We start from the raw sequence: 25,011 nt of genomic DNA, 5'->3' as shown, positions 1-25,011 counted from the left end.
GACTCTGTTGAGATGTGAAGATGGCACAAATGGAGTAGGCTTTATATATCAGCATTGCGATCCCACTTAAACTAGTTTTGAATATCTGCCCTTTTTCATCAGTCTCATTGCCTTATTCTTTTTCAGTAGGATAAAAGTATCTGATTTGGACTGAAAAGGCCTGATTTGGACAAAAGTTTATCCCAAAAATTGGAACTCTGGAATATTCCTAGTGTAGAACATCCCAAAATCAGTTGTTGCAGAGTGGGGTAGTGGTTGTATGATGGGATTCACATATTTCAATAGCCAGTCTCTTGTGGAATCACAATTTATTGACTAAACCACAATTGTGGGAAGTGCAAAATATGTTTACGTTCTGAGCTGTAGCTTCCAAATCACAATGACTTGATGTTGCACAACATGTTGAAGCACAGATGCACAAACTACATTGGCTTAGCCTCATGTGAGAAATGAATGTGGATCTTGTCTTAAAATCCCTATGAGGTCTTTAGTCAGCAAAGTGGAAAAGCTTGGGCGTAGGCATCTTGAGAAAAACCACAATGATGTCATCATGCAAATAAAGCATATTTCAGTTTTTTCATTTTATATATTTTTTAATCCCACTTTATATATTTTTAAATTATTTTTATAAATAATTCAAGGTGACGAACCTACCTAAGACTCCTTCCTCCTCCTCTTTTCTCCACAACAATTACTGTGACTTGGATTGGGCTGAGAGAGAGAGACTGGTCCAAAGTCACCAAGCCGGTTTTTATGCCTAAGGCGGGACTAGAGACTGAATTGTCCTTGTGACTGGCCCAAAATCATCCAGTTGGCTTGACTTCCAGGCCTAACATAGGACTAGAACTCGCCATCTCCTGGTTTCTAGCCTGGTGCCTTAACCACTAGACCTGTGATGGCAAACCTATGGCATACATGCCACAGGTGCACGCAGAGCCCTCTCTGCGGGCACGCGGGCCATTGCCCCGGCCCAGTTCCACCATACATACGCACATGCCTCCCGCTGGGCAGCTGGTCTTCGGGTCTCTGCTGCACATGTGCGAGGGGCGGGGTGCATGCACGGGGGCTGCAGGTTGGTGCAGGAGGCTTTCCAGGCCAAAAATGGGGCACGGGTGCCGCATGAGGACCCCCCTGGAAGCCAAAATGGGGGATGGGGCGCATGTGTGGGGGGTGCATGGGTGGGGATGCACATGCATGCAGAGGGGTGGGACGCATGCACGGGGGTGCGTGCTCACATTGCATTTTGGGGGATTGGGCATGTGCATTCACACACATACGTGCACGCTTTGGGCACTCAGCACCAAAAAGGTTAACCATCATTGCACTAGACCAAAGCTCTCCAAACTTGGTAACCATACTGGCTGGGGAATTCTGGGAGTTGAAATCCACAACTTTTAAAGATGCCCAGTTGGGAGATCCCTGCATTAGACCTAGTCATGATATTATTTGTTTGTTTATTTATTTATTTATTTATTCATTCATTCATTCATTCATTCATTCATTCATTCATTCATTCATTTATTTATTTATTATATTTCTATACCGCCTTTCTCCTGTAGGACTCAAGGCGGTGTACAGTCAAGAAAAAATATAGATACACAAACATCATAAAATTGCTAATTAAAATTATTATTATAACACAATTTGGCCCAATTAAATAGAACTCAAAATTAGATAACATTTTAAAATCATTCACATGTTCATATGTTTAGCCCTGCCTGTTGGAACATCAGGGTTTGAGGGCATGGCAGAAAGCACGGAGATCAGGGATATTCCGTATCTCCGGGGGCAGTTCATTCCAAAGGGTTGGAGCCCTCACAGAGAAGGCCCTCCCCCTGGGAGTCGCCAGTCGGCATAATTTGACTGACGGTACCCTGAGTAGTCCCTCCCTGTGAGAACGAACTGGTCGGTGGGAGGCTATTGGTGGCAAAAGACGGTCTCGTAGGTACCCAGGTCCTAAGCCATGGAGCGCTTTAAAGGTGATAACTAACACCTTGAATCGCACCCGGAAGACCACTGGGAGCCAATGCAGCTCGCGTAGGAGAGGTGTTACATGGGCGCAGCAAGCTGCGCCCATAATCACCCGCGCGGCTACATTCTGGAGCAGTTGGAGCCTCCGGGTGCTTTTCAAGGGGAGCCCCATGTAGAGAGCATTACAGTAGTCCATATAATGTCAGTCATATTACATAATGACACAGTTGGCACCTTCCTTGTCTTTTGCACAATGACATCATAATATACATGTCATGGTTTGTCTTCTTGATTAACCTCTAACCATTAACAAGTAGAGGGAGGACAAGACAACTCTCACAGGTAAAATACTCTTTGTGAATTTCTCTGGGCACTCCTTAGCAAACAAAAAGATCTTCCTGACTTAATTTTTTGAAGTGTATAATCTAGCCCTAAATCTTTTGCTTTTTTTTTCCTGAAGGTGCTTTATCAATGTTTTTGCCACGTAGAAAATGTATTTCTTTCATATGATTTGTTCTCTATTTAGTAAAACAAAAAACAAAAAAACCCCACCTTTGGTTTTATTTTAGTTCCAATATCATAAATATTCAATTGCAAAAAAAAAAGAAATAGAATGGAAAACACTCTCATTGTTTCCTTTTTCAACATTTCCTGACATGTTAGAATTTTATGTGACTGTTATTTTCCATGCTCAGTATTTTGGCCACTCCTAACATATGTGAATTTTCAAATTAAACAGGATAGACAAATATTTACAATTTCCATTGTTGCTATCTCAGTTATTGCTTCTTTTTCAATATTTCTGGATTTCAGAGGACTTCGGTAAAATGATTATTAAGGGCGGTGATATAATTTGTCGTAGGTTTTCATATGCTCATCAGGTTGCATCTTTAAAGAAATAGTGTCATGAAATAGTTGACCTAGATCTGTCTAAAATCTCATCCCTTGATTAAGGGGCTTTTTTTTAAGAAGGCTTTTCTGTGTTCAGAACCTGTCTGGAATGGAAGAAGATAATTTCCTTTTACAAAATGAAATTGGCCCCTTCCATCTGGTTTGGTGTTTTGTCGTTGGGAGTCCCAGAGGTCCTTTTTCCAAAAGGCAGCTGGACCATGGGTGAAATTCAGCAGGTTCTGACAAGTTCTGGAGAACCAGTAGAGGAAATATTGAGTAGTTCGGAGAACCGGCAAATACCACCTCTGGCTGGGCCCAGAGTGGGGTGGAAATGGAGATTTTGCAATATCCTTCCCCCAGGAGTGCGGAGGGAAAGGGGATTTTGCAGTATCCTTCCCCTGGAGTGGGGTGGGAATAGAGATTTTGCAGTATCCTTCCCCCAGGAGTGGGGAGGGAAAGGGGATTTTGCAGTATCCTTCCCCTGCCACGCCCACTAAGTCACGCACATGGAACCGGTAGTAAAAAAAATTGAATTCCACCACTGAGCTGGACCATCTTGATTTTTTCTCTGAAAATGTTTCGCTTCTCATCCAAGAAGTGTCTTCAACCATTTGACTAGGATGGTATAAGGTCTGACTTGAGCAGAAGGTTGGACTAGAACAGGGGTGTCAAACTCAAGGCCCGGGGGCCGGATCCAGCCCGTGGGGTGCTTAGATCTGGCCCACGGGAATGCCCTGGAAATAGCAAAGGACCACCCGTGGTGCCTCAGCTGCAGGTGGCCCTTCCCAAGCTCCATTTTCGCTGGCAAAAGGTTTCAGCAGGCCGTCGCAACTGAAAATGGAGCCCGTTTTCATTGGCAGGGCGTTTGGGCCACCAAAGGCAATCCCAACACGAGTAACTGGCCACACCCATCCTGGCCCCCCAAGGTCAAACACAACCCTGATGCGGCCCTCAAATGAAATCGGATGTCAGCACTTCAAGCTGCATTTACTCTAGTGCTGACATAAGAAGGAGAAGCGGAGGCATCTGGAAAGGGACGTTTGACTTTTCACCTACTTATTTTCCCTGGAGATAATATCCCCTAGGAGATGGGATGGGAGGGGGGAAATTCCTTTGAGCTGGAGCAGTAGATTAGGGGTAGAGTGACTTGGAAGATGGCCAATGAGTGCAGGGGAGTGGGGAACGGAAAGGGAGGGTTTGGGGTCTGGAAGTCAGTGTTGGCTGTGATGAGTCGGAGGTAGAATGTCGTGCTTAATAAATGGGAATTTTTCTTCAAAGACTTTGTTTGAAATGCAATTTATTTGAGACGACCTCGAAACCTGACATCGAGTTTGACACCCCTGGACTAGAAGATCTCCGAAGTCTCCCTTGCAGCCCTATGATTCTGTGTTCTATGAACAGAGAGCTTCAGATACCAAAATTGAGATTTGCACTTCAGCAACATCTGCAGTTTGCAAGGGTCCTCATTTCTCCCTTAAATATTTGGGAACCTTGAATTGGGGGGGGGCAGTCCGTTTTTGGTTTCCAAAAGTGGTCCATCCTTAAACCTTGATGTGTTTCTTGCAAAAAGTAAATCAACAGGCTGCTTAAGGAGTTCTCCATTCACTTCTTGACAGTTTAGGGTGAGGCTTTTTTACTAGCAGAAATGAAACTTCAAGACTTTTGTCGTCTCTGTTCAGCGTGGAATTTTTGATGCTTTAAATACATTTTGTGGTTAGGAAAAAAACCATTGCAGAGGAGATGACGGGCCTCTCTGTCAACATTTCCCTAGAAGACGGAGAACCCCTGCTTTCACTGTCTACTTCCTACCCCTCATGTAAAACCTAGAGGGTATTTTGAGAGATTTTAGTCAGAGGAGGAATCCGGTTCTTTGCCAGCGTGGGAGAGACTGTGGGAAGTCAGTGGGGGAGAGAGAATCGGTGGTTGTGAGAAGAGACAACCCAGGTCCAGATGTGGAGCTGTAGGAAGGAAACGTCCCAGACCTGTTTTCATGGATTCATTGATTCGCCTCTAAGTCTGCCTGCAAATTAACTCTTTGACGGTTTTCACAATGAATGTTTTTACTCTTGGCCAGCATGAAAACACTCTTTCCATAAAACCTTGCGCTTCTTGAATTTGCAAGCCAGGTGAGGCTTAACAGCCAAGCCAAGCAATCCTAGGCTCCCTCCTGAGATACTTAGAAAAGGTCTCTGCTTGCCTCAATAATACTGAATTAGAGACTTTCTGGACTGACAGTTGGCTAAATGTGATGCCAGCTGTTTCCACCCTGCAGTTATTGGCTTGATGATGAGGCCAATTGTGGCTTGGTCTCCCCTGTGGTACAATCCAGCCTTGGATTTGTGTTTCTTTATTGTCTTCTGCCAAACATTGGGGAAGCTTTCACTGTTGCATCCCTCTTCATCCTTCTGTTGGGTTGGGATGGGGCTATCAACTGCCTTCAGCTCTAATTGCTGGAAGATACCCCCCCCCCCAAAAAAAAGATTTTATTTTCCTGGGCTCCAAGATCACCGCAGATGGGGACTGCAGCCAAGAAATTAAAAGACGCTTGCTCCTGGGAAGGAAAGCTATGGCAAATCTAGATAGCATACTAAAAAGCAGAGACATCGCCCTGCCAATAAAAGTGCGTATAGTCAAGGCTATGGTTTTCCCAGTTGCAATGTCTGGCTGTGAGAGTTGGACCATAAGAAAGGCTGAACGCCAAAGAATTGAGGCCTTTGAACTCTGGTGCCGGAGAAGACTCCTGCGAGTCCCTTGGCTTGCAAGGCGATCAAACCGGTCAGTCCTAGAGGAGATCAACCCTGATTGCTCTGTAGAAGGCCAGATCCTGAAGATGAAACTCAAATATTTTGTCCACCTAATGAGAAGGAAGGACTCACTGGAGAAGAGCCTAATGCTGGAGAAGTCTGAGGGCAAAAGAAGAAGGGGACGGCAGAGAACGAGGTGGCTGGATGGAGTCACTGAAGCAGTCGGCGTGAGCTTAAATGGACTCCAGAGGATGGTAGACGACAGGAAGGCATGGAGGAACGTTATCCATGGGGTTGCGATGGGTCGGACACGACTTCGCAACTAATACCAACAACAACAACAAAAAGATTCTATAACCTCCACAAGGATGCCCTTGTGTCTCAGGACGAGTGGTAACCATTGAAATGGTTCTTTTGTACTGCCAGTTTTACACAGCATCTTGAAATGCCCCACTCCTGGCTGGTAAAGCAGGATATAATGACCAGCAGTACAAGCAATTCTTACTTTCTGATATTAATCCTGAAATAACATAAGATTGCCAGGTCCTGTGCAGTGGCGTAGAAAATTAGACAAAGAATAATTAAGAGTAATTGAACTGGTTTGAGCCAGGAATGGCCCTGTCTCAACATTACCCCACTGGTCATTTGTGGTTTTTTTTTATGTCAGCTATTGTATCGTCTCCCTTCCTCAGATTTGTCAGGAGCCACGCAATTCTAGATTTTAAGTTAGTTTTAACTAATAAGAACCTTTTTTATGTTCTGCTCCTCCTTATTTATTATTGAATGTTTTGGATAGTCAGAAAGTATTTTCTCCTGTTTTTTCTTTCTGCTGTTTAATGACCGCAATAACGTGATTTGAATTTGGGGCTATCAGCTGTTCTCTTGTTTCATGCCAGCTGGGTGTTTATTGCTTCTTTTAGTTGGCAGAGGCAGCCCCGTCTTTAGCGTTAATGTTATTAAATCTTAGGAGGTTAAAAATTTTGAATTTTTTAAAGAGGGTTCAGATGCCATATGTTGATGTGCATGACTTATTTTACCTTGAAAAGTGTTGATGTGTAGAGTCTTGCTGAATTAAAGCAAAGTTTCCATGGTTCATCAACACAGGGATTTTAAGAGCCTGAAGAATATTTTATTTCTTATTAGCCCAATTTTGTAAGTCAGCTGAGGCCCATTTACTCACTGGCTGTGTGATGAATTGCTTATATAGCAGGGGTCTCCAACCTTGGCAACTTTAAGACTTGTGGACTTCAACTCCCAGAATTCCTCAGCCAGCTTTGCTGTCTGATGAATTCTGGGAGTTGAAGTCCACAAGTCTTAAAGTTGCCAAGGTTGGAGACCCCTGCTATACAATATGTGTTTAAATAGTGAAACTCTGCATTGTGCTTTTAAGATGTAGAAACCACTTATTTCTGTTATATTTCCTGCAATGTTAATCCCATGTGAAGCAAATTTCATTGCAAATGCCAAGTCCAGTTGTTTTATTTGTTTGCGCGGAGTGGAACTATGAAAATTTGCCAACTGAAAGAAATGCTTGGTTCTAATTTTAACCTTTATAGCAAGATTTTTGCCACACAATTTTATGTGTTTAATCCAGAAGGTTCCCTCTGTTCGGCTTCTCTCTTGCGGAATCAAGCATTTCCATCTCTCTGTAGTTGTGAATCGGGGCCTTTAGGGATGGCTCACTGCAAAGTTGAATTTTCTGAGTAACTATGGCCCCATGGGCTTCTCCTGCTGTTCTTAGCCAGTTTTCCAACTTGTTCCTGCTTTTGAAGCTTTTTTTATCTCAAGTAAAAGAACTTAGAACTTGCAGTTCATTTTACTTTATTTCTTCCATCCCTTAAGGCAGTGGTCCCCAACCTTCCCGGGTTGACATAAAGGCAGCACACAACCTAACTCCCGCACATGTGCAAATGAAGTTTCGTGCACTTGTCTGCCACATTTGCGGCACTGTTTCCAACGGGCTGTGGACCAATACTGGCATTTCAGTCCCATGTTATAGCTTAGACGTCATTAATTTAATAAATTTAATAGAAGTGACTGTGAGAGGGACCTTGGAGTCTTGCAGCTCAATATGAGCCAACTGTGTGCAGCAGCAACCAAAAAAGCCAGTGCTATCCTAAATTGCATTAACAGAGGGATACAATCAAGATCAAGTGAGGTACTAATATCACTCTATAAAGCCCTAGTAAGACTACAACTGGAATACTGCATCCAGTTTTGGTCACCATACTATAAAAAATGTTGAGACTCTAGAAAAAGTGCAGAGAAGAGCAACCAGGATGATCTTTAGACTGGAGACTAAAACATATGAAGAACAGTTACAGGAACTGGGCATGGCTAGTCTAGTGAAGAGAAGGACCAGGGGAGACAGGATAGCACTGTTCCAATACTTGAGGGGCTGCCACAGAGAGGAAGGGGTCAAGCTATTTTCCAAAGCACCTGAAGGCCAGACAAGGAACAATGGATGGAAACTGATCAAGGAGACATTCAACCTAGAAATGAGGAGGAACTTTCTGACAATGAGAACAATTACCCAATGGAACAGAAGTTGCCTTCAGAAGTTGTGGAAGCTTCATCACTTGAGACTTTCGAGAAGAGATTGGACTGCCATTTGTCAGAAATGGTGTAGAGTCTCCTGCTTGAGCGGGCGGTTGGACTAGATGACCTATAAGGTCCCTTCCGACTCTGTTAATCTGTTAATTGTTCAGTTCATCTCCATTCTCTCTTTCATTGTAGCACAGATAAGATCGCTTATCTAGACATTAGATTGTTCAAAACCTTACTCGTTTGTTGTAACGAATGAGCAACCCGGATATTTTTTCTTTAACACAGAAAAACAATTGTAGTACGTAGTTCTCTAGAGTTTGAGTTTTCAGCCGTAATCATATGCACTGAGGGAAATCTCCATCTTGGCTGTTAAGAGTGCTTTACACTGACCTTACAAATACTTAGGGTCTCCTGCTTGAGCAGGGTGGTTGAACTCCAAGGTTCCTTCTAACTCTTATTCTGTTACTCCATTGTGTTATTCTGGTGACTTATGCTTATAACTTTTGAGGCTTCCAAGACCAAAGAACAAAAAGTGTACTCTGGTTGCTTAGAAGCGATTCTTATCTACCAACTTCAAAGCATCAAGTACAGGTTTGTTGTAAGCCCAGTCTCCAATTACACCTGCAAGTAAGCATAGCCCTTACTACTTTACATTTATTTGTGGAGAATAGAGTTGTTTACCTCATTTAAACAACTGAGAAGCAGCAGATAAGAGCTGGCCGGATGTACCTTAGCTGGGTCTTTCCAGTGAATTGAGTTTCAAGGCCACCGAATGATTTCCCTCCTTGTGCCTTGGTTACCTCAGCTTTGCACCCAATTGTAGGACATTCCTCAGCTACTCTTGACTCAAACGAAAATAGAGTTCCTTAATAGAGATTGGTTGGTTATCATGAGTGAATGGTTGACTCTCCACTGGTGCCTTTCTCCACCCCAAGACAGAGCAACCAACTGGGCATGGCCTAAATCTCTTAAATCAGCTTGTGGCTCATCTGACCAGGTTCCATCCTCTTGAAGCCTCTGTGCTACCTCCATTCCAGTTTGGCTCACCTTTCTCAGCAGCAGAAGTTTAGCAGGTCATGGACCTCACGTGGGAGGACTTCTACACAGCTGCTTCAATTAGCCAACCATCACCAAGGCCCTTTTCTTCAAGCAAGAACTGGGGGCCACATGCTAAGTTCCAGAGGAAGCCGATGGCGCCCCAACTCTTTTGCAACAAACTGCAAATAATGATTATGCAAGATAAAAGTATAGCGGGAAAGGTACATTGTCGTGGCTTTGAGCAAATGTACATGCATCTGTATGTACATCTCCTGTCTGGGTTGCTCCGTGGAATTGTAGCAGGTTAAGCTGATAGGAACTACCAATTACTTTCTGGCATTGACAGTTGATTAATGTTTGATTATAAAATTTCATACGACCTTAATTGGTCTGTTTCAGTTCAGGATGTATTTCATCTTGAAGTTCACCTTGAATATAATACAATTACTATATTGCATTTTTAGGGCTGTTTTGTATCTTCGCTCTGTAAACAGCTTCACTTCAGCAGGAAGATACGCAGCTTTCTGTTAGCTGCTCTTCTTCCCTAATAGAACCTAAATGAATGGCAGGACAGAAGTGAAAATAGGAAACTGAGAATTGGACTAGGGAGGCCACAAAGAAGAGGGGCCCAACTTTTTTCCAAAGCACCAGAAGCAGTGGTGAAATGTAAAATTTGTTACTACCAGTTCTGTGGGTGCGGCTGGGTGGTTGGGTGGTAATGTGACTGAGTGGGCGTGGCCAACTTTTTTTAAAAAAAAACTTTTAAAACCATTTTTTCTACAACCTTTTGACTGAAGAGATTGTAAAAAAATGCTTTTAAAAGCCTCTGACGATCCCAGCTGAGCCCTGTGATCATCAGAGGCTTTTTTTTTTTACTTTTAAAAGCATTTTTTTGGCCAAAAAGGTTAATTTTTTTTTAAAAAGCCTCTGATGATTGCACGCCTCAGCTGGGCATGGAGGGGGGGGGCAGGGATTTTTGCTATCGGTTCTCTGAACCACCCACAGCCATCGTTACTGGATCGGGCGATCTGAACCGGGAGCATTTCACCCCTGACCAGAAGGCAAGACAAAAAGTAATGGATGGAAACTAACCAAGGAGAGAAAGAAGCTGGAATTAAGGAGAAGCTTCCTAACAATGAGAGCAATCAACCAGTGGAACAGCTTGCCTTCAGAAATTGTGGGCACTTCATCACTGGAGGTTTTTAAGAAGAGATTGGACAGCTATTTGTCTGGAATGGTATAGGGCCGTGATGGCGAACCTATGGCACGCGTGCCACAGGTGGCACACATAGCCATATCAGTGGGCACGCCAGCTCAGCTCTGGCGCGCATGTGCACGCTGGCCAGCTGATTTTCAGGCCTTCTGGGCCCACCAGAAGTAGGGAAACAGGCTGTTTCCTGCCTCTGGAGGGCCTGGTGTGTGTGTGGGGGGAAGGCTGTTTTCACCCTCCCCAGATGCATAGAGAGGATCTGGAGCCAGGTGAGAAAGAAAAACGGGCCATCGCATGCCAGGAGCGGGGGGGGGGGTTGCGCGTGCATGGGCAGGGCATGTAGAATTATGGGTGTGGGCACGCACGTGTGCAAACCTCCCCTGCTCCCCCCCTCTCCTGGCATGCAAAGGCAAAAAGGTTAGCCATCACTGGTATAGGGTCTCTTGCTGGAGCAGGGGGGGTGGATTAGAAGACCCCCAAGATCCCTTCCAGCTTTATTCTGATTGAAGCTTGTTGAAGCTCTGGGGAGGAGACGCTCAGTGATGATTTGTCGATCTTGTGAGGTAAAGTGGGCAAGGAAATATCAAAGCAACATTTTTTATCTCGGAGAGAAGCATTTCTGTGTCCAAAGTGATTAAGATGATGGAATAAAAGAATTCAAATCAACTTTGTGTGCGTGTGTGTAGACTCCTAAACTGAGCAGAGACAAAGAATACTTCAAAGTCCCAACAAATCTTTCCTGAGTCTGTCATCCTAAATGCCTCTTTTAATTTGAAGAGGCCTCTGTCTGAAGTGGCTGTTTATTTAGCTGGCTCCCTTTAATATGAGAAAGTCTCCTGTAATTAGAGGTTCAGACATGAGGAAAAAGACTCCTACGGTCATTCGAGAAGGTCTGACTGGAGTTGGGGTGATGAGCTACGGTGACTAATAGCCCATTTCATTCCTTGATCTTGGGAAATTAAACAAGTTGAAACCATTTTGGGATGAGTCGAAGCAAAAATGTTCACATTAAAGAAATTAAGTTCTACCTAAGCAGCCAGGAAATTCTACTTGTTTTCTTCTTACTTGGTTATTGTTGCAGAAAATACAATTTTCACAATAATTTGAATCAGGGAACTTCTGGGGGAAGAAATGCCAGACTGAATTCAGGTCCATGAAAAGCGGAGATGGTGATTACGGTAGAATGAAGAGCTGTTGAGTAGACCAGGCCTTCGATAGTTCCTCATGGAGCAAGGACAACATCTGAGATTGCCCACAGGCGCTCTTGTGTTTATGATGGTTGCAGGGGGCTAAACATATGAACATGTGAATGTTTTTAAAATGTTATCTAATTTTAGGTTCTATTTAATTGGGCCAAATTATGTTATAATAATAATTTTAATGAGCAATTTTATGATGTTTGTGTGTCTATATTTTTCTTGACTGTACACCGCCTTGAGTCCTACGGGAGAAAGGCAGTATAGAAATATAATTAATTAATTAATAAATAAATAAATAAATAAATAAATAAATAAATAAATAACCATCATAACTATCTTGGGGTCATGTGATCACCATTCCCAGCTGGCTTCTGACAAGCAAAGTCAATGGAGAAAGCCAGGACTTCATGATTCACTTAACAACTGCAGTGGTTCATTTAACAACTGTGGCAAAAAAAAATTCATAAAATTGGATGTGACTTACTTAACAACCCCTTCCTTTGCTTAGCAAAGGAAATCCGGGCCCTGATTGTGGTCATTTAGTCAAGGACCATCTGTGCTTTGCTTCTTTGTGTTTTCTGGAGCTCTTCCATTGTCGGAAAGTCTCTTGTAGTCCTAGTTGTGACATATAGTGCCAAAGGCAAAAAATATTAATTCTGTAAGAAAAGTCTGTTCATATGATTTACTCATCCAGTTGATGTATATCGTGCTTTTCCTCCTGAGATTCCATCCTTCAATTTTATCCCTGCAGCGGTTCTGGGAAATAAGTTAAAGCTAAGAGATGCCCACTGACCACAAACACTTCCGGATGCTTCTTGAGTGAGAGCTGTTTTGAGTCTGAGCCTCAGTCTAGCAAAATCTGAACTAAAATTGATATGTTGGATGCAGCTTACGCAACTCGGAAGAATCCATAACCTGCTATTGCATCTACTTGGGATAATAATAGTAACAATAAACACTCTGTCTTTCTGCTTATAGAACTACTCAAGGTGGTTGGTTACATAAATGCAAAAAAATGAAGATGATAGTAACAATAATGTGAGGCTGATTATAGTCAGTTTAACACTTAACATCTTGGAAGGTTGGGTTTGTTTGGTTTTTTTGCCCTTTTTCTAAATATAGAGTGTGTTGAGGTGAGTAACTCCTGCTCCTTGGGAGAGCTTTCCACAGATGAGAGACCACCTTCATGTTAGATTGCTGAAACTTTTGGCAGCCAAGGGCCCTTTCCTGTTCATCCACATAACGGTACCGGTGTACGTTTTTTATTTTTTATTTTTTATTTTTTTTTATTTTGTCAAGCATATATAAGATTACAGATAAAAGTATAAACATGATTATGAATCCATGAAATGGATGCGAATAAATTGGGACATTAGAACAGGGATGGGTAGGCACATTGGTGCGCTTATGCACGCCCCTTACAGATTTTTTAGGAATGGGGTGAAGTCAACAGTAGGCAGTCTAAGGTTAAAGTTTTGGGCGTTTGAGGAAGAAACCACAGAGTCGGGTAGAACATTCCAGGCATTGACCACTCTGTTGCTGAAGTCGTATTTTCTGCAATCGAGTTTGGAGCAATTTACCTTAAGTTTGTATCTATTGTGTGCTTGTGTATTGTTGTGGTTGAAGCTGAAGTAGTCGTTGACAAGTAGGACATTGTAGCAGATAATTTTATGTACTACGCTTAGGTCAGACTGAAGGCGATGTAGTTCTAAGTTATCTAAGCCCAAAATTTGAAGTCTGGTGGCATAAGGTATTCTGTTGTGGTTAGAAGAATGGAGGATTCTTCTCCTGAAATATCTCTGGACTCTCTCGATTGTATTTATGTCCGATATGCAGTGCGGGTTCCAGACAGATGAGCTGTATTCAAGAATTGGTTTAGCAAATGTTTTGTATGCTCTAGTTAGTAGTACAATATTACCAGAGAAGAAGCTATGCAAGATTAGGTTAACAACTCTTAATGCCTTTTTGGCAATGTTGTTATAGTGGGCTTTGTTTCTCAGGTGGTTGAGAAGCAGGCAGATATCTTGGAGGTGTTTGGTCCAAAGTGCATGTAATCCCAAGAACCACCTGGAACAGAGTAGATAGGATCTTAAGGCTGATTGCTGAAGGCATCATATGTCTCCACTGCACAGCAATTAATCAGCTTTGTCTTTCCTTACTTTCTCAATCACTTTTAATCATTTAAACCTATTATTTTGGTGTTACGTTCAAAAGCTCTTTGTAGAGCTTTTGCATTGCACTGTATTAATTACAGCTTAAAATTTTGTCCAAATGCACGATTAGGGTGAGGCTGCCAGAGAGAATAGATGATTTGGTTCAGACGTCGATCTGTACAAATGACAAGTTGAGTTATAAAAAAAGAACAAGATGGATGCATGCAGATGTCTTCTGCTACTGAACGCAGCCAATTCAGGGAGATTGAACATCTCTTGGATGAGTTAGGAAGAACTGCGTCTAACCAGAAGTTGCCTTTATAAATTATGCTGCCTAATGCAACTTTTAATTCCTCCCTGTGGTCCTAATCCAATAACACTCTTTAAGTAGTTCCTGCAAAGCAGTGCTAGCATCAAATTACGTTTGTGTATTTGAACAGTATTTGTTGGATCCAAATCTGAGCTAATGCTTGTTCGATCAATAGTACTTAAAAGCAAGTACTTGGAGATACAAGAACAAAGAAATCTTATGATTGTCATTCTGTATAAAATGGGCTATATCCAGTGATTTTTGTGATATCGTATTTTTCTTACTTTGAGTTTTGATTGCACAAGGACAATTATTATATGGATCAATGTTCCGGTTAATCAGAAAGGGGAAAAATGGGATGCTGTTAGGTTGAATTCTTGCATCACTTATACAGGTAGTCCTCAATTTACGACCACAGTTGAGCCTAAAATTTATGTTGCGAGGTGAGAAATTTGTTAAGTAAGTTTTTCCCTTGTTTTCCGACTTTTCTCACCACATTTGTTAAGTGAATCACTGCAGTTCTTAAATTAGTCACACAGTTGTGAAGTGAATTTGGTTTCCTCATTGACTTTGCTCGTCAGAAGGTCGCAAAAGGGCCATAGTGGAGTTAAGGTTTCAGGGGGGAATTTGGTAGTTTAAGAATAAATTAGGTTAATTTAGCTTATGAGTGTTAATTGAAATGCCCTGTATTTTGCTCTGGGAAGTCTGCGGGGGAGGGTGGGATGGGAAGGGGGGTGGGGGTGATCGGGAGGGAAAGAGGATGGGGGGAATATTGGGGGGGGGAATTTTCTTTGTAAAACTTTTCAATAAAAAAAAAAGAAGGTCGCAAAAGGGGATCATGTGATCCCGGGACAATGGGACGGATGCCCTAATTAAATCATGAGCCTCAAGCAAAGCTTCAAAAGAAATCCAGTTATTTATTAGGAGCTTCATGGCTGCAGGTACCCAAATGAAGTCAACTCTGACCCCACATAATTTACAGCCCCAATCATGACCCCGTTTCCTCCCTCCCCCCAGGGTGTGTCATCAATCACATTCACCAACGAAGCAATTTCGTGGATTGTAGAGATCACTCCCCTCCAGCCGCTGAGTGTAACCCTGAGAGACAGCCTTGAGAAAGATATGTCTGGAATGTACTCCTGTCTTTGGCTGCCGTGTTGCTTCGCCGGTTTCCCATCCCCTTTGCCTATGGCAACTAGAGAGCAGGCCAGGGATGCTTTGCGAGTTGACAACTGTCATAAATGGGAGTCAATTGTCAAGCTTCCAGATATAAATCACATGACTGTGGGGGATGTTGCAGCGGTCATAAGTGTGAAAAATGGTCACAAGTCACTGTTTTCAGTGCTGCTGTAACTTCAAACGGTAACTAAATGGTACTGTTGTAAATCAAGGATTAAGTGTAATAGATGCTTTTTCTCAAAGCTGACTGATACAAAAAAGTATCAGTCATTGAAGAGCCTGTAGTACAGTGGACTAAGCACTGTTATTAACAACTGCTGCTTGCAATTACTGCAAGTTCGAATCTTACCAGGCTCAAGGTTGACTCAGCCTTCCATCCTTTCAAAGGTAGGTGAAATGAGGACCCAGATTGTGGGGGCAATAAGCTGACTTTGTATAAATATACAAAAGTATGAAGGCTGTTGCTTAACGCATTGTAAGCCGCCCTGAGTCTCCGGAGAAGGGCGGCATATAAATTAAAGCAAAAAAAAAAAAAAAGTGGTCCATTCAGTTGGTTTTCTGATCTGGCTCCTGGCCTCTCAGTGATTGGATTGCGTCAGATAACAGTTGCATTCTTCCCTCAGACTGTCTTCTGCTGAGGTCTACAATGACAGGAGTTTCCATAAGTGACGTATGACCATTTTTCACACTTAACGACCATCAAAGAATCCTCTCCGGGTCACATGATTAAAATTCAGATTCTGGGCAACTGACTCACATTTATGATGGTCGCCATATCCCAGGATCATGTGATCAGTGTTTGTGACCTTCTGACAAGAAAAGTCAATGGGGAAGCCGGATTCACTTAACAACCGTGTTACTAACTTAACAACTGCAGTGATTCACTTAACAACAGTGGCAAGGTCATAAAAGGGACAAAATTCACTTAACTTTCTTGCTTAGCAACAGAAATCTTGGGGTCAACTTTGTAGTACGTTAGCAGAGAGGGTTTTCTTTTTTTAACAGAATTTCCCATGTTGTTTTATTTGTTGAATTGAAATTGATATTCTTTTTCAGATTTGGCAAATTTTTTAAATTTTAAGCTTTTGTGGGGAATTCCATAAATGTGATTAGCCAATTTTATTTTTGGATGGGTCCAACAAGCCCTATTCTGCATTTGTTGTTGTTGTTTTTCCCTCAAAATGCTAACATTGGTCAAAGATGATTGATTTCCAGGGTTTGGAAATTAAACTGATGAGCTTAACATTTCCTATCCCTGGATGAAGGAAAAGAAATGTTATGATTGCCACAGTATGAAGTAATTTAAGAATGCAGGAGGCTGCCTGAGTTAGCAAAAGCGGTTGAAATAAATCATTACATTTGAAATGTCTGTTGAGATCCTAACAATAAGGCTGGGAATCATCGTAATGGGGGTTGAGTTGGATCACTGTAGCAGCACTGAATATTATCATCTTGTAAGATATAGATAGATAGATAGATAGATAGATAGATAGATAGATAGATAGATAGATAGATCGATCAAATGGATTAGCCAAGCAAGTAGAATTATATTTGTTTTGTTTTTAAAAGCACTTATATCCAGTTTCCTAATTTGAGTTTATCTTTCCCGTGGGTATAGAAGTGAGGTCGAGGACACTGGCTTTCTATTCTGGAGGTTGAAAATTTGTCGTAGTTTTTATTAGTTCCGTATCCCTTCATTTGTTGGACGTACTTCATTTACAATATGGCCAATTTTAATGCAGAATAACAGAATAGCAAACTAACAGCCGGAGGGGATTTTGGAGGTCTTGTAGTCCGACTGCCTGGTCAAGCAGGAAACCTTACACCATTTCAGACAAAAGTGGCTATCCAGTCTCTTCTTGAAAATCTCCAGTGTTGGAGCATTCACAACTTCTGGAGGCAAGCTGTTCCACTGATTAGTTGTTCTCACTGTTAGAAAATTTCTACTTAGTTCTAGGTTGCTTCTCTCCTTGGTTAGTTTCCAACTGTCGCTGCCTTTCTTGCCTTCTGGTGCTTTGGAAAACAGGTTGACCCAGTGGTGAAATCCTGTCCGTGCATGCACACTGCGCACATGCACAGTATGCACCAAACACACGCTTCATGCAGAAAAAGGCTTGGGAAGGTAAGTAGAACAGCGGGAGGGCTGGGACGACAGCTGTGCCGCGCGATTTAGATTCGCTAGAAAGCAGGATTTCTGCTTTTAGCGAATTTAAATCGTGTAGCACAGCTGATCGTCGGAAATACCAGTTTGGATGAACCAGTAGCTTTTTTTTACTACTGGTTCGCCCGAACCAGTAGCTTTTATCACTACCGGTTCACCCAAACCAGTGCGAACCAGTAACATTTCACCACTGGGTTGACCCCGTCTTCTTTGTGGCAGACCCTCCAATATTGGAATACTACTATCATGTCTCCTCTAGTCCTTCTTTCCATTAAACTAGACATACCCAATTCCTGCAACCATTCTCCGCATGTTTTAGCCTCCAGTCCCCTAATCATCTTTGTTGCTCTTCTCTGCACTCTTTCTAGAGTCTCAACATCTTCTTTACATTGTGGCGACCAAAACTGGATGCAATATTCCAAGTGTGGTCTTATCAAGGCATTATAAAGTTGTATTAACACTTCACATGATCTTGTTTCTAGCCCTCTGTTAGTGCAACCTTGGCAGCTACCGCACACATTTAATTTAATTTAATTTAATTTCCAATTTATATACCGCCCTTCTCCCTGAGGACTTAGGGTGGTGTACAGCCAAGATAAGAACATAGAATACAAATATTAAAAACAGTTAAAAATATATATAAATTTAACATATATATACATATATACATATTTAACTGATTGTCCACCAGGATTCCCAAGATCCCTCTCACAATTACTATGTATTGAGTGAGTAACCGCGCGAGAGATCTGGCAAAAAAGGTTGTAATAAATGGGTCATTATCTTAAAAAGACTTCATTACAGTTTTATACTAGAACGAAAGGAAATGAACATTTATTTCATCTATGAATGTTAGAGATAACTACATAACAGATTTTACAATAATTTCAATTATTCTTTTGTGTTCTGCTCAGAAGACAGAGTATCTGTAATAATAATTTCATTTCTGAGTTTAGATTTGCCATCGTTGATTCAGCCGAAATTTCATAGATTGATGATTTCTATTTCAGAATGGAGATCCTGATTTTTAAACACTTAAATCCCACAAATTAAGGGTTTACTTCAGAATTTGATAGGAAATCCACGTATCATATTGTTAAACGGCCCAGGATTATTGTTGCCGTATTCAGATTCAAAAGTTGTCAGAATCTGATATGAAGCCAAGAACAAGATGTTAACATATATTTAATAAGGATTGGTAATTATGCTGCTGTTCAGGATAAACATGGTTTTACTGAAAGCAGGAAAAATGTTTCTAATAAAGTGGTTATTTTGAAACATCAGATTGGATAATTGCATAGAAAGAGAGCTTATAGTGGTGCTTGATGTTTTTAACATGGAAGGGGTTTTGATTGGGTGAAAGGAATATTTTTTTTATTCTATTTGTATTACTCTGTTGAATTTAAATGCTCAGTTTAAGATTTGCTTATCATTAAGCTATAAAAGAAAGTGCTTGTTCAATGCCAAAGAAAAATGCACATCAGATAAGGGTCAACAGAATTTAGGAGGGGTTGGACTTGAAGCACTTGTGGGAACGCAACAACTCTAAGCTGATGATCCACTTAACTCGGCCACTGCCTCCTTTTCTCCAACAGATACAGAAACTTGAATCTTGGATTTTATTTTCACTGCATTTTTCTTTGAATAGTCTTGCAGACAAAAAAAATGAGAAAAACACTATAGATAAATGATGTTATGTTTCACCAAATACTATATTAGATAGGAACAACCATTGCTATTCTGGGGAAGAAGCAGTTGCTGTCTGCAATAGAAGAAAAAAAATATGTAATTGGTGAGAAATACTAAACATCTTTTTTTTTTTTAAATGACATTAAGAATCCATGTGATATGAATCAAGAATGGGAAATTCGATCTCTTAAGAATATTTCTCACTGAGGGTAGTGTGGCTTATTCCAGGTGAAGCCAGTGCAGAATTTCAACAAATATGCCAATGTATAGAAGATAAATTGGCGCATACTGTATTTTCCTTTCCTTGCAAAATGAAAAGAAAGAATTAACAATGGTTCTTGTTCGGTTTATTTTGCTATGGAACATTTTTTGTTTACTATAACTTGTTTAGGGTCATAGACATATTTCAAATACCTGATAATGTATCAAATAAGAAAATAAAAGTAATGTTGACTAACCTTCAGACTCTTATAGCAAAATGGAAAACTGCTTCTGTGTTAATTTCTTTTCAACTGACTACGGGTTTTTATCCTATATTTTCAGATACGGGTTGAAACCAAATGACCAGATCTTGGCAGAGGAGAAACATAAAGAGCTGTAAGAAATTCAGTGTTACTTCTTAAGTTTGATTTTCTATTAATTTAATAGGTATTCTGTTTTCACCAATTATTTATAGCAGCTTTAATCTATTTTTCATTTAAAATGAAACAAAATAATACGAACGTCTTCCTTCCTTCCTTCCTTCCTTCCTTCCTTCCTTCCTTCCTTCCTTCCTTCCTTCCTTCCCTCCCTTCCCTCCCTTCCCTTCCCTTCCTTCCTTCCCTCCCTTCCCCTCCTCTCCCTTCCCTTCCCTCCCCTCCCCTTCCCTTCCCTCCCTTCCCTTCCTTCCTTCCTTCCTTCCCTTCCCTTCCCTTCCTTCCCTTCCTTCCTTCCTTCCTTCCTTCCCTCCCTTCCCTCCCTTCCCTCCCTTCCCTTCCTTCCTTCCCTTCCTTCCTTTCCCTTCCCTTCCCTTCCCTTCCCTTCCCTCCCTTCCCTTCCTTCCTTCCCTCCTTTCCCTTCCCTTCCCTTCCCTTCCCTTCCCTTCCCCCCTTCCCTTCCCTCCCCTTCCCTCTCTTCCCTTCCTTCCTTCCCTTCCCTTCCCTCCCTTCCCTCCTTTCCTTCCTTCCCTCCCTTCCCTTCCTTCCTTTCCTTTCCTTTCCCTTCCCTTCCCTTCCCTTCCCTCCCTTCCCTCCTTTCCTTCCTTCCCTCCCTTTCCTTCCTTCCTTTCCTTTCCTTTCCTTTCCTTTCCCTTCCCTCCCTTCCTTCCCTCCCTTCCCTTCCCTTCCCTTCCTCCCTTCCCTTCCCTTCCCTTCCCTCCCCTTCCTTCCTTCCTTTCCCTTCCCTTCCCTTCCTTCCTTCCCTTCCCTTCCCTTCCCTTCCCTTCCTTCCTGTCCCTTCCTTCCTTCCTTCCCTTCCCTTCCCTTCCCTCCCTCCCCTCCCCTCCCTTCCCTTCCCTTCTCTCTCCCTCCCTCCCTCCCTCCATCCATCCATCCTTTCATCCAGGGGTTGGAAGATACATTGGAGAACTTCTAGAAATTTATTAAATGAGCCCTGCCCCATTTTATGACATTTCTTGCCACAGTTGTTAAGTGAATCATTGCAGTTGTTAAGTTTGTAACACGGTTGTTAAGTGAGTCTGACTCCCCCACTGACTTTGCTTGGTCAGAAGGTCACCAAAGGGGGGACCCTACGACCCCGAGACACTTGCCACCGTCATAAATGTGAGCCGATTGCCAATCATTTGGATTTTGATCATTTGACCCTGGGGACGCTGCAACGGTGGTAAGTGTGAAAAACGGACATAAGTCACTTTTTTCAGTGACGTCGTAACTTTGAACGGTCACTAAATGAACTGTGGTAAGTCAAGGACTACAGCAGTTCGTTTAGTTTTATTCCTAAAGCCGACTCTCTGTAGTTTCAAAATTCAAACTTATATTGTTGCCATAGTTGTATTTGATCGCATACATGTAAAAAGTGGTACTTGATGGGTGACTTTTGGAATAAATGTGTGCACTTGACTTGAGAGTTTATTTCCAAAAACACTTCCAGAAGAAGCCCTGGGATGCAGTGACTTCAAGTTCTCAGCAGTTAGATGTTTATATAAGTGAAATAATTGCTTTTTATCAGCTCTGAAAATCTTGGTTTGGGTTCCTTTGTTGTAGAAACATTTGCTTGCTCCATGAATTATGCAGTGCCACTTAGCTCATGCAAGGGTATATTAACCGTGGCAAATGAATGTAAGATTATTATCTCACGGTCAAAATGACATGTATAAATGGTAGAATCAAAGTGATTTCACAGTCAGCTTTCCTTTTAAACGTTTAGATGTTTCCTGTGATTTGAATGACAGTTTTCTCTTTTGAATTAAAGTGTCTTCTAAGATCTTTTTTATTTCTTTTACTTCCTAGCCTAATCTGCAGATCTGGGATCTCAGGGTGGTCTCCTATCCCAGCATTAATTAGTCTCCGCCCTCTTTAGCTTTTTCAACAATCAACTTCTCCCTCATAGATACAAGCATCCCCGAAATAATGCAAACGATCTCCAAACTGGGATTGGTCATATCACCAGTTTTAATAATAATGACATAAGACATCATTCATTATTATATATTATAATCACATTATTGCCGAAATGATTTATCATCTGCCAGTAATGAAAAAGTGGTTGAAAATGAGCAGGTTAAAATATTATGGGATTTTTGAATGCAAGCTGATGAAGTCTTGGCCCCATAACACACCAGATTTAACTGCAATTGAAAAGAAGAAACTATGGAAAATTTATGTGGCAATACCAAGGAATAGCAGGATAGAATTGGAGACATTCATAGAGTATCAAGATCTGAACATTGAAGTTGAAAGATTATGGCATAAATTGGCCATGGTGGTCCCAGTGATTATCTGGGCACCCTTTTCTGGGTGCCATACCAAAAGATCTTGGATGCCAATGAGAAAATCTGGCATTGACAAAATTTCCATCTGTCAATTGTCAGCACTTCAACCTGCATTTACTCTAGTGCTGACATAAGAAGGAGAAGCGAAGGCGTCTGGAAAGGGACGTTTGACTTTTCACCTACTTATTTTCTCTGGAGATAATATCCCTAGGAGATGGGATGGGAGGGGGGAAATTCCTTTGAGCTGGAGTAGATTAGGGGTAGAATGACTTGGAAGATGGCCAATGAGTGCAGGGGAGTGGGGAACGGAAAGGGAGGGTTTTGGGGCTGGACGTCAATGTTGGCTTTGTTTGGAGTCAGGTTAGAATGTCGTGCTTAATAAATAGGAGTTTTTCTTCAAGGACTTTGTTTGAAATGCAATTTATTTGAGACAACCTCAAAACTTGACATCAATTACCAAAGGTCACACTGCTTGGATCCACATCACATGTATAGCAAGCCATTACATTGCGACCTCCTAACTTTTGGAGAAAAATACAGTAAGTAGGAAGGCCAACACCAGCTAAAGAACTGGCAGCAATTCTTTGTTGTTGTGTACATGATCATAGTAGTAGAATCTCCCATCAGAAACTGTGCTGGCATCTTTAAAGTTCTGAAAACTTGTACAGTATGGCAAAATATATTGAAAATAATATTGTCTTGTAGATGGTCTACATCAGGGGTGTCAAACTCGATTTCATTGAGGGCCGCATCAGGATTGTGTTTCACTTTGGGGGCCCGGGGTGGGCATAGCCAGGGTGGGCGTGGCCAGCTCGATGTCACTGGTGCCTGTGGCAACCTGAGTGCTCTGCCAGTGAAAACGGGCTCCCAAGCTCCGTTTTCGGCTGCGATGGCCTCCTGCAACCCTCTGCAAGTGAAAAGGGAACCCTCCCAAGCTTCAATTTTTCTGGCAGAGGCACTGCGGGCTGGTCCTTTGCTGTTTCCAGGGAAGCCCTGCGAGCCAGTTCTAAGCATCCTGCGGACTGGATCCGGCCCCCAGGCCTTGAGTTTGACACCCCTAGTCTACATTAACTGTTACATTTGGAATGAAAATAGAGGTGTCAGCCAAAGAATCATCCCAGAAAATCCATCCTCTAGGCCCCAGTGTGATTCAGACCAGGGGCATGCATGGAGTAGATAAATCATTTATCATAATCATTAAATGACCACATGCTATTTTTGCATAGCTTCTGATGCATCAGAACTTCAAAATATTGATATCTTAATATTATTAAGATATCATATAGTTATTAATATTATAAATATTAATATCTTCAGTGAGATGCATTTTATAATAATCAATGCTCCCTGAAGATGTGCTTTCACTGAAGGTCAGCCAAGCTTCATCCTCAAAAGAATGCTGTGACTTCCTATTTTAAAAATGGTTCTGTATAGTTGTCTGGATGAGTGATGGTATTTAGCCGGTTTAGACCGGTTCGGGCAAACCAGTAGTGGCGACCTGCCACCCCAGCGCTATGCCATCCTATTTAGATACGTTTTCTAAGCTGCATGCATTTGTGCAAGCCACATGTGCGAGCAAAGCTCATGCGCAGAAGGCACGGACTCACATTTTCGGTGTGCGGTGAACTGGTGGTAAAATTACGTGAAATCCACCTCTGGTCTGGATAAATGATCATTTCAGCCCTAAGAGTTATAACCTTTATAACAGAGGACTTCAAACATGGCAGCTTTAAGACTTGTGGACTTCAACTCCCAGAATTCTCCAGCCAGCATAGCTGGCTGGAGAATTCTGGGAGTTGAAGTCCACAAGTCTTAAAGCTGCCATATTTGGGGACCCCTGCCTTATAACATCTCAAATGGAATCCTGCTTTAAATGGAATCTTGCTTTAGTACAGTGATGGCTAACCTTTTTGCTGTCGTGTGCCAAAAGTGGGCGGAGTGTGGGGGGGTCACACATCGATAATTCAATGCGCCCCACCCTCCCGCGCATGTGCATGCGAACCCCCCCCCCATACTCCCCCATGCTTTTGGTATGCGATGGCACGGTGGGCCCAGTAGGCCCGGGTTTTTTTGCCCTCCCCAGGCTCCAGAGGCTTTCTTAGAGCCTGGGGAGGGTGAAAATGGCCTTCCCCACCCTACCAGAGGCCCTCCGGAGACCGGAAACGGCCCATTTCCTGACTTCCGGTGCGACTAGAAGACCCATTTTTCACCCTCCCCAGGCTCCAGAGGCTTTCTAGGAGGCTGGGGAGGGCAAAAACAGCCTCCCCCCCCCCCCAGAGGCCCTCTGGAAGCCGGAAACGACCTTTTTTCTGACTTCCGGTGGGACCAGAAGGCCCGAAAATCAGCTGGATTCAGCATGCGCGCTGGAGCTGAGCTAGGGCAACACTTGCGTGCCCACCGATATGGCTCCGCATGCCACCTGTGGCACGCGTGCCACAGTTTTCGCCATCACGGCTTTAGTACAATCAACATAAACAAACTAGTCCCCTCTTCTGAAATATTTTTTTTAAAAACCTGAACTCTCTTTGCTGCTTCTATTTTAAGATAATTTACATGAGGATATCAACACACTGCCTTCCTGCAATACACGTCCAAAGATTTAAAGTGGTTGCATTTTTCTGTAACACATCGTTGGACAGTCCATTCCATTTTTTTTAAAATTCTACTTGGATTTTTAAAAACAAAAATAGGCTTTGTTTCAGTATTTTTTTCTTTGCAATTTTGGACAAAATTGTCCTGTTTTCCTTTATTTTTATTTATTTATTTGTTTCCATTTCTATACCGCCCTTCTCCAAATAGGACTCAGGGCGGTGAACAGCCAAAGTAAAAAACAGAACATACAAAATTTAAAAACAGTTTAAAATAATTAAATATTTTGGCCGTAAATTAAAACAATCCAATTTAAAATCTAATTAAAATTTAACTCAAGCCAGCCCAGCTAGTTGAAATAAATAGGTTTTCAGGGCCCGACGAAAAAACAGGAGTCTCCA

At 42.1% G+C, this 25,011-nt stretch overlaps 1 protein-coding gene across 2 annotated transcripts in view; it reads left to right on the top strand.

The window, feature by feature from the left end:
• ADK (adenosine kinase) overlaps nucleotides 1–25,011 on the top strand; it is a 256,903-nt gene that overhangs the window by 30,209 nt on the left and 201,683 nt on the right. For both annotated transcript variants that reach the window (XM_034435402.3, XM_034435404.3), the window contains exon 3: nucleotides 19,636–19,689. In XM_034435402.3, coding sequence (XP_034291293.3) covers nucleotides 19,636–19,689 — 54 coding nt within the window. The remainder of the gene's footprint in view (nucleotides 1–19,635; nucleotides 19,690–25,011) is intronic.

Source organism: Pantherophis guttatus, chromosome 6, assembly GCF_059756535.1.
Source record: "Pantherophis guttatus breed Tessera chromosome 6, ASM5975653v1, whole genome shotgun sequence".
Taxonomy (NCBI): domain Eukaryota; kingdom Metazoa; phylum Chordata; class Lepidosauria; order Squamata; family Colubridae; genus Pantherophis; species Pantherophis guttatus.
The sequence above is the reverse complement of the archived record's forward strand: the minus strand, read 5'-3'. Positions and strand labels throughout refer to the sequence as shown.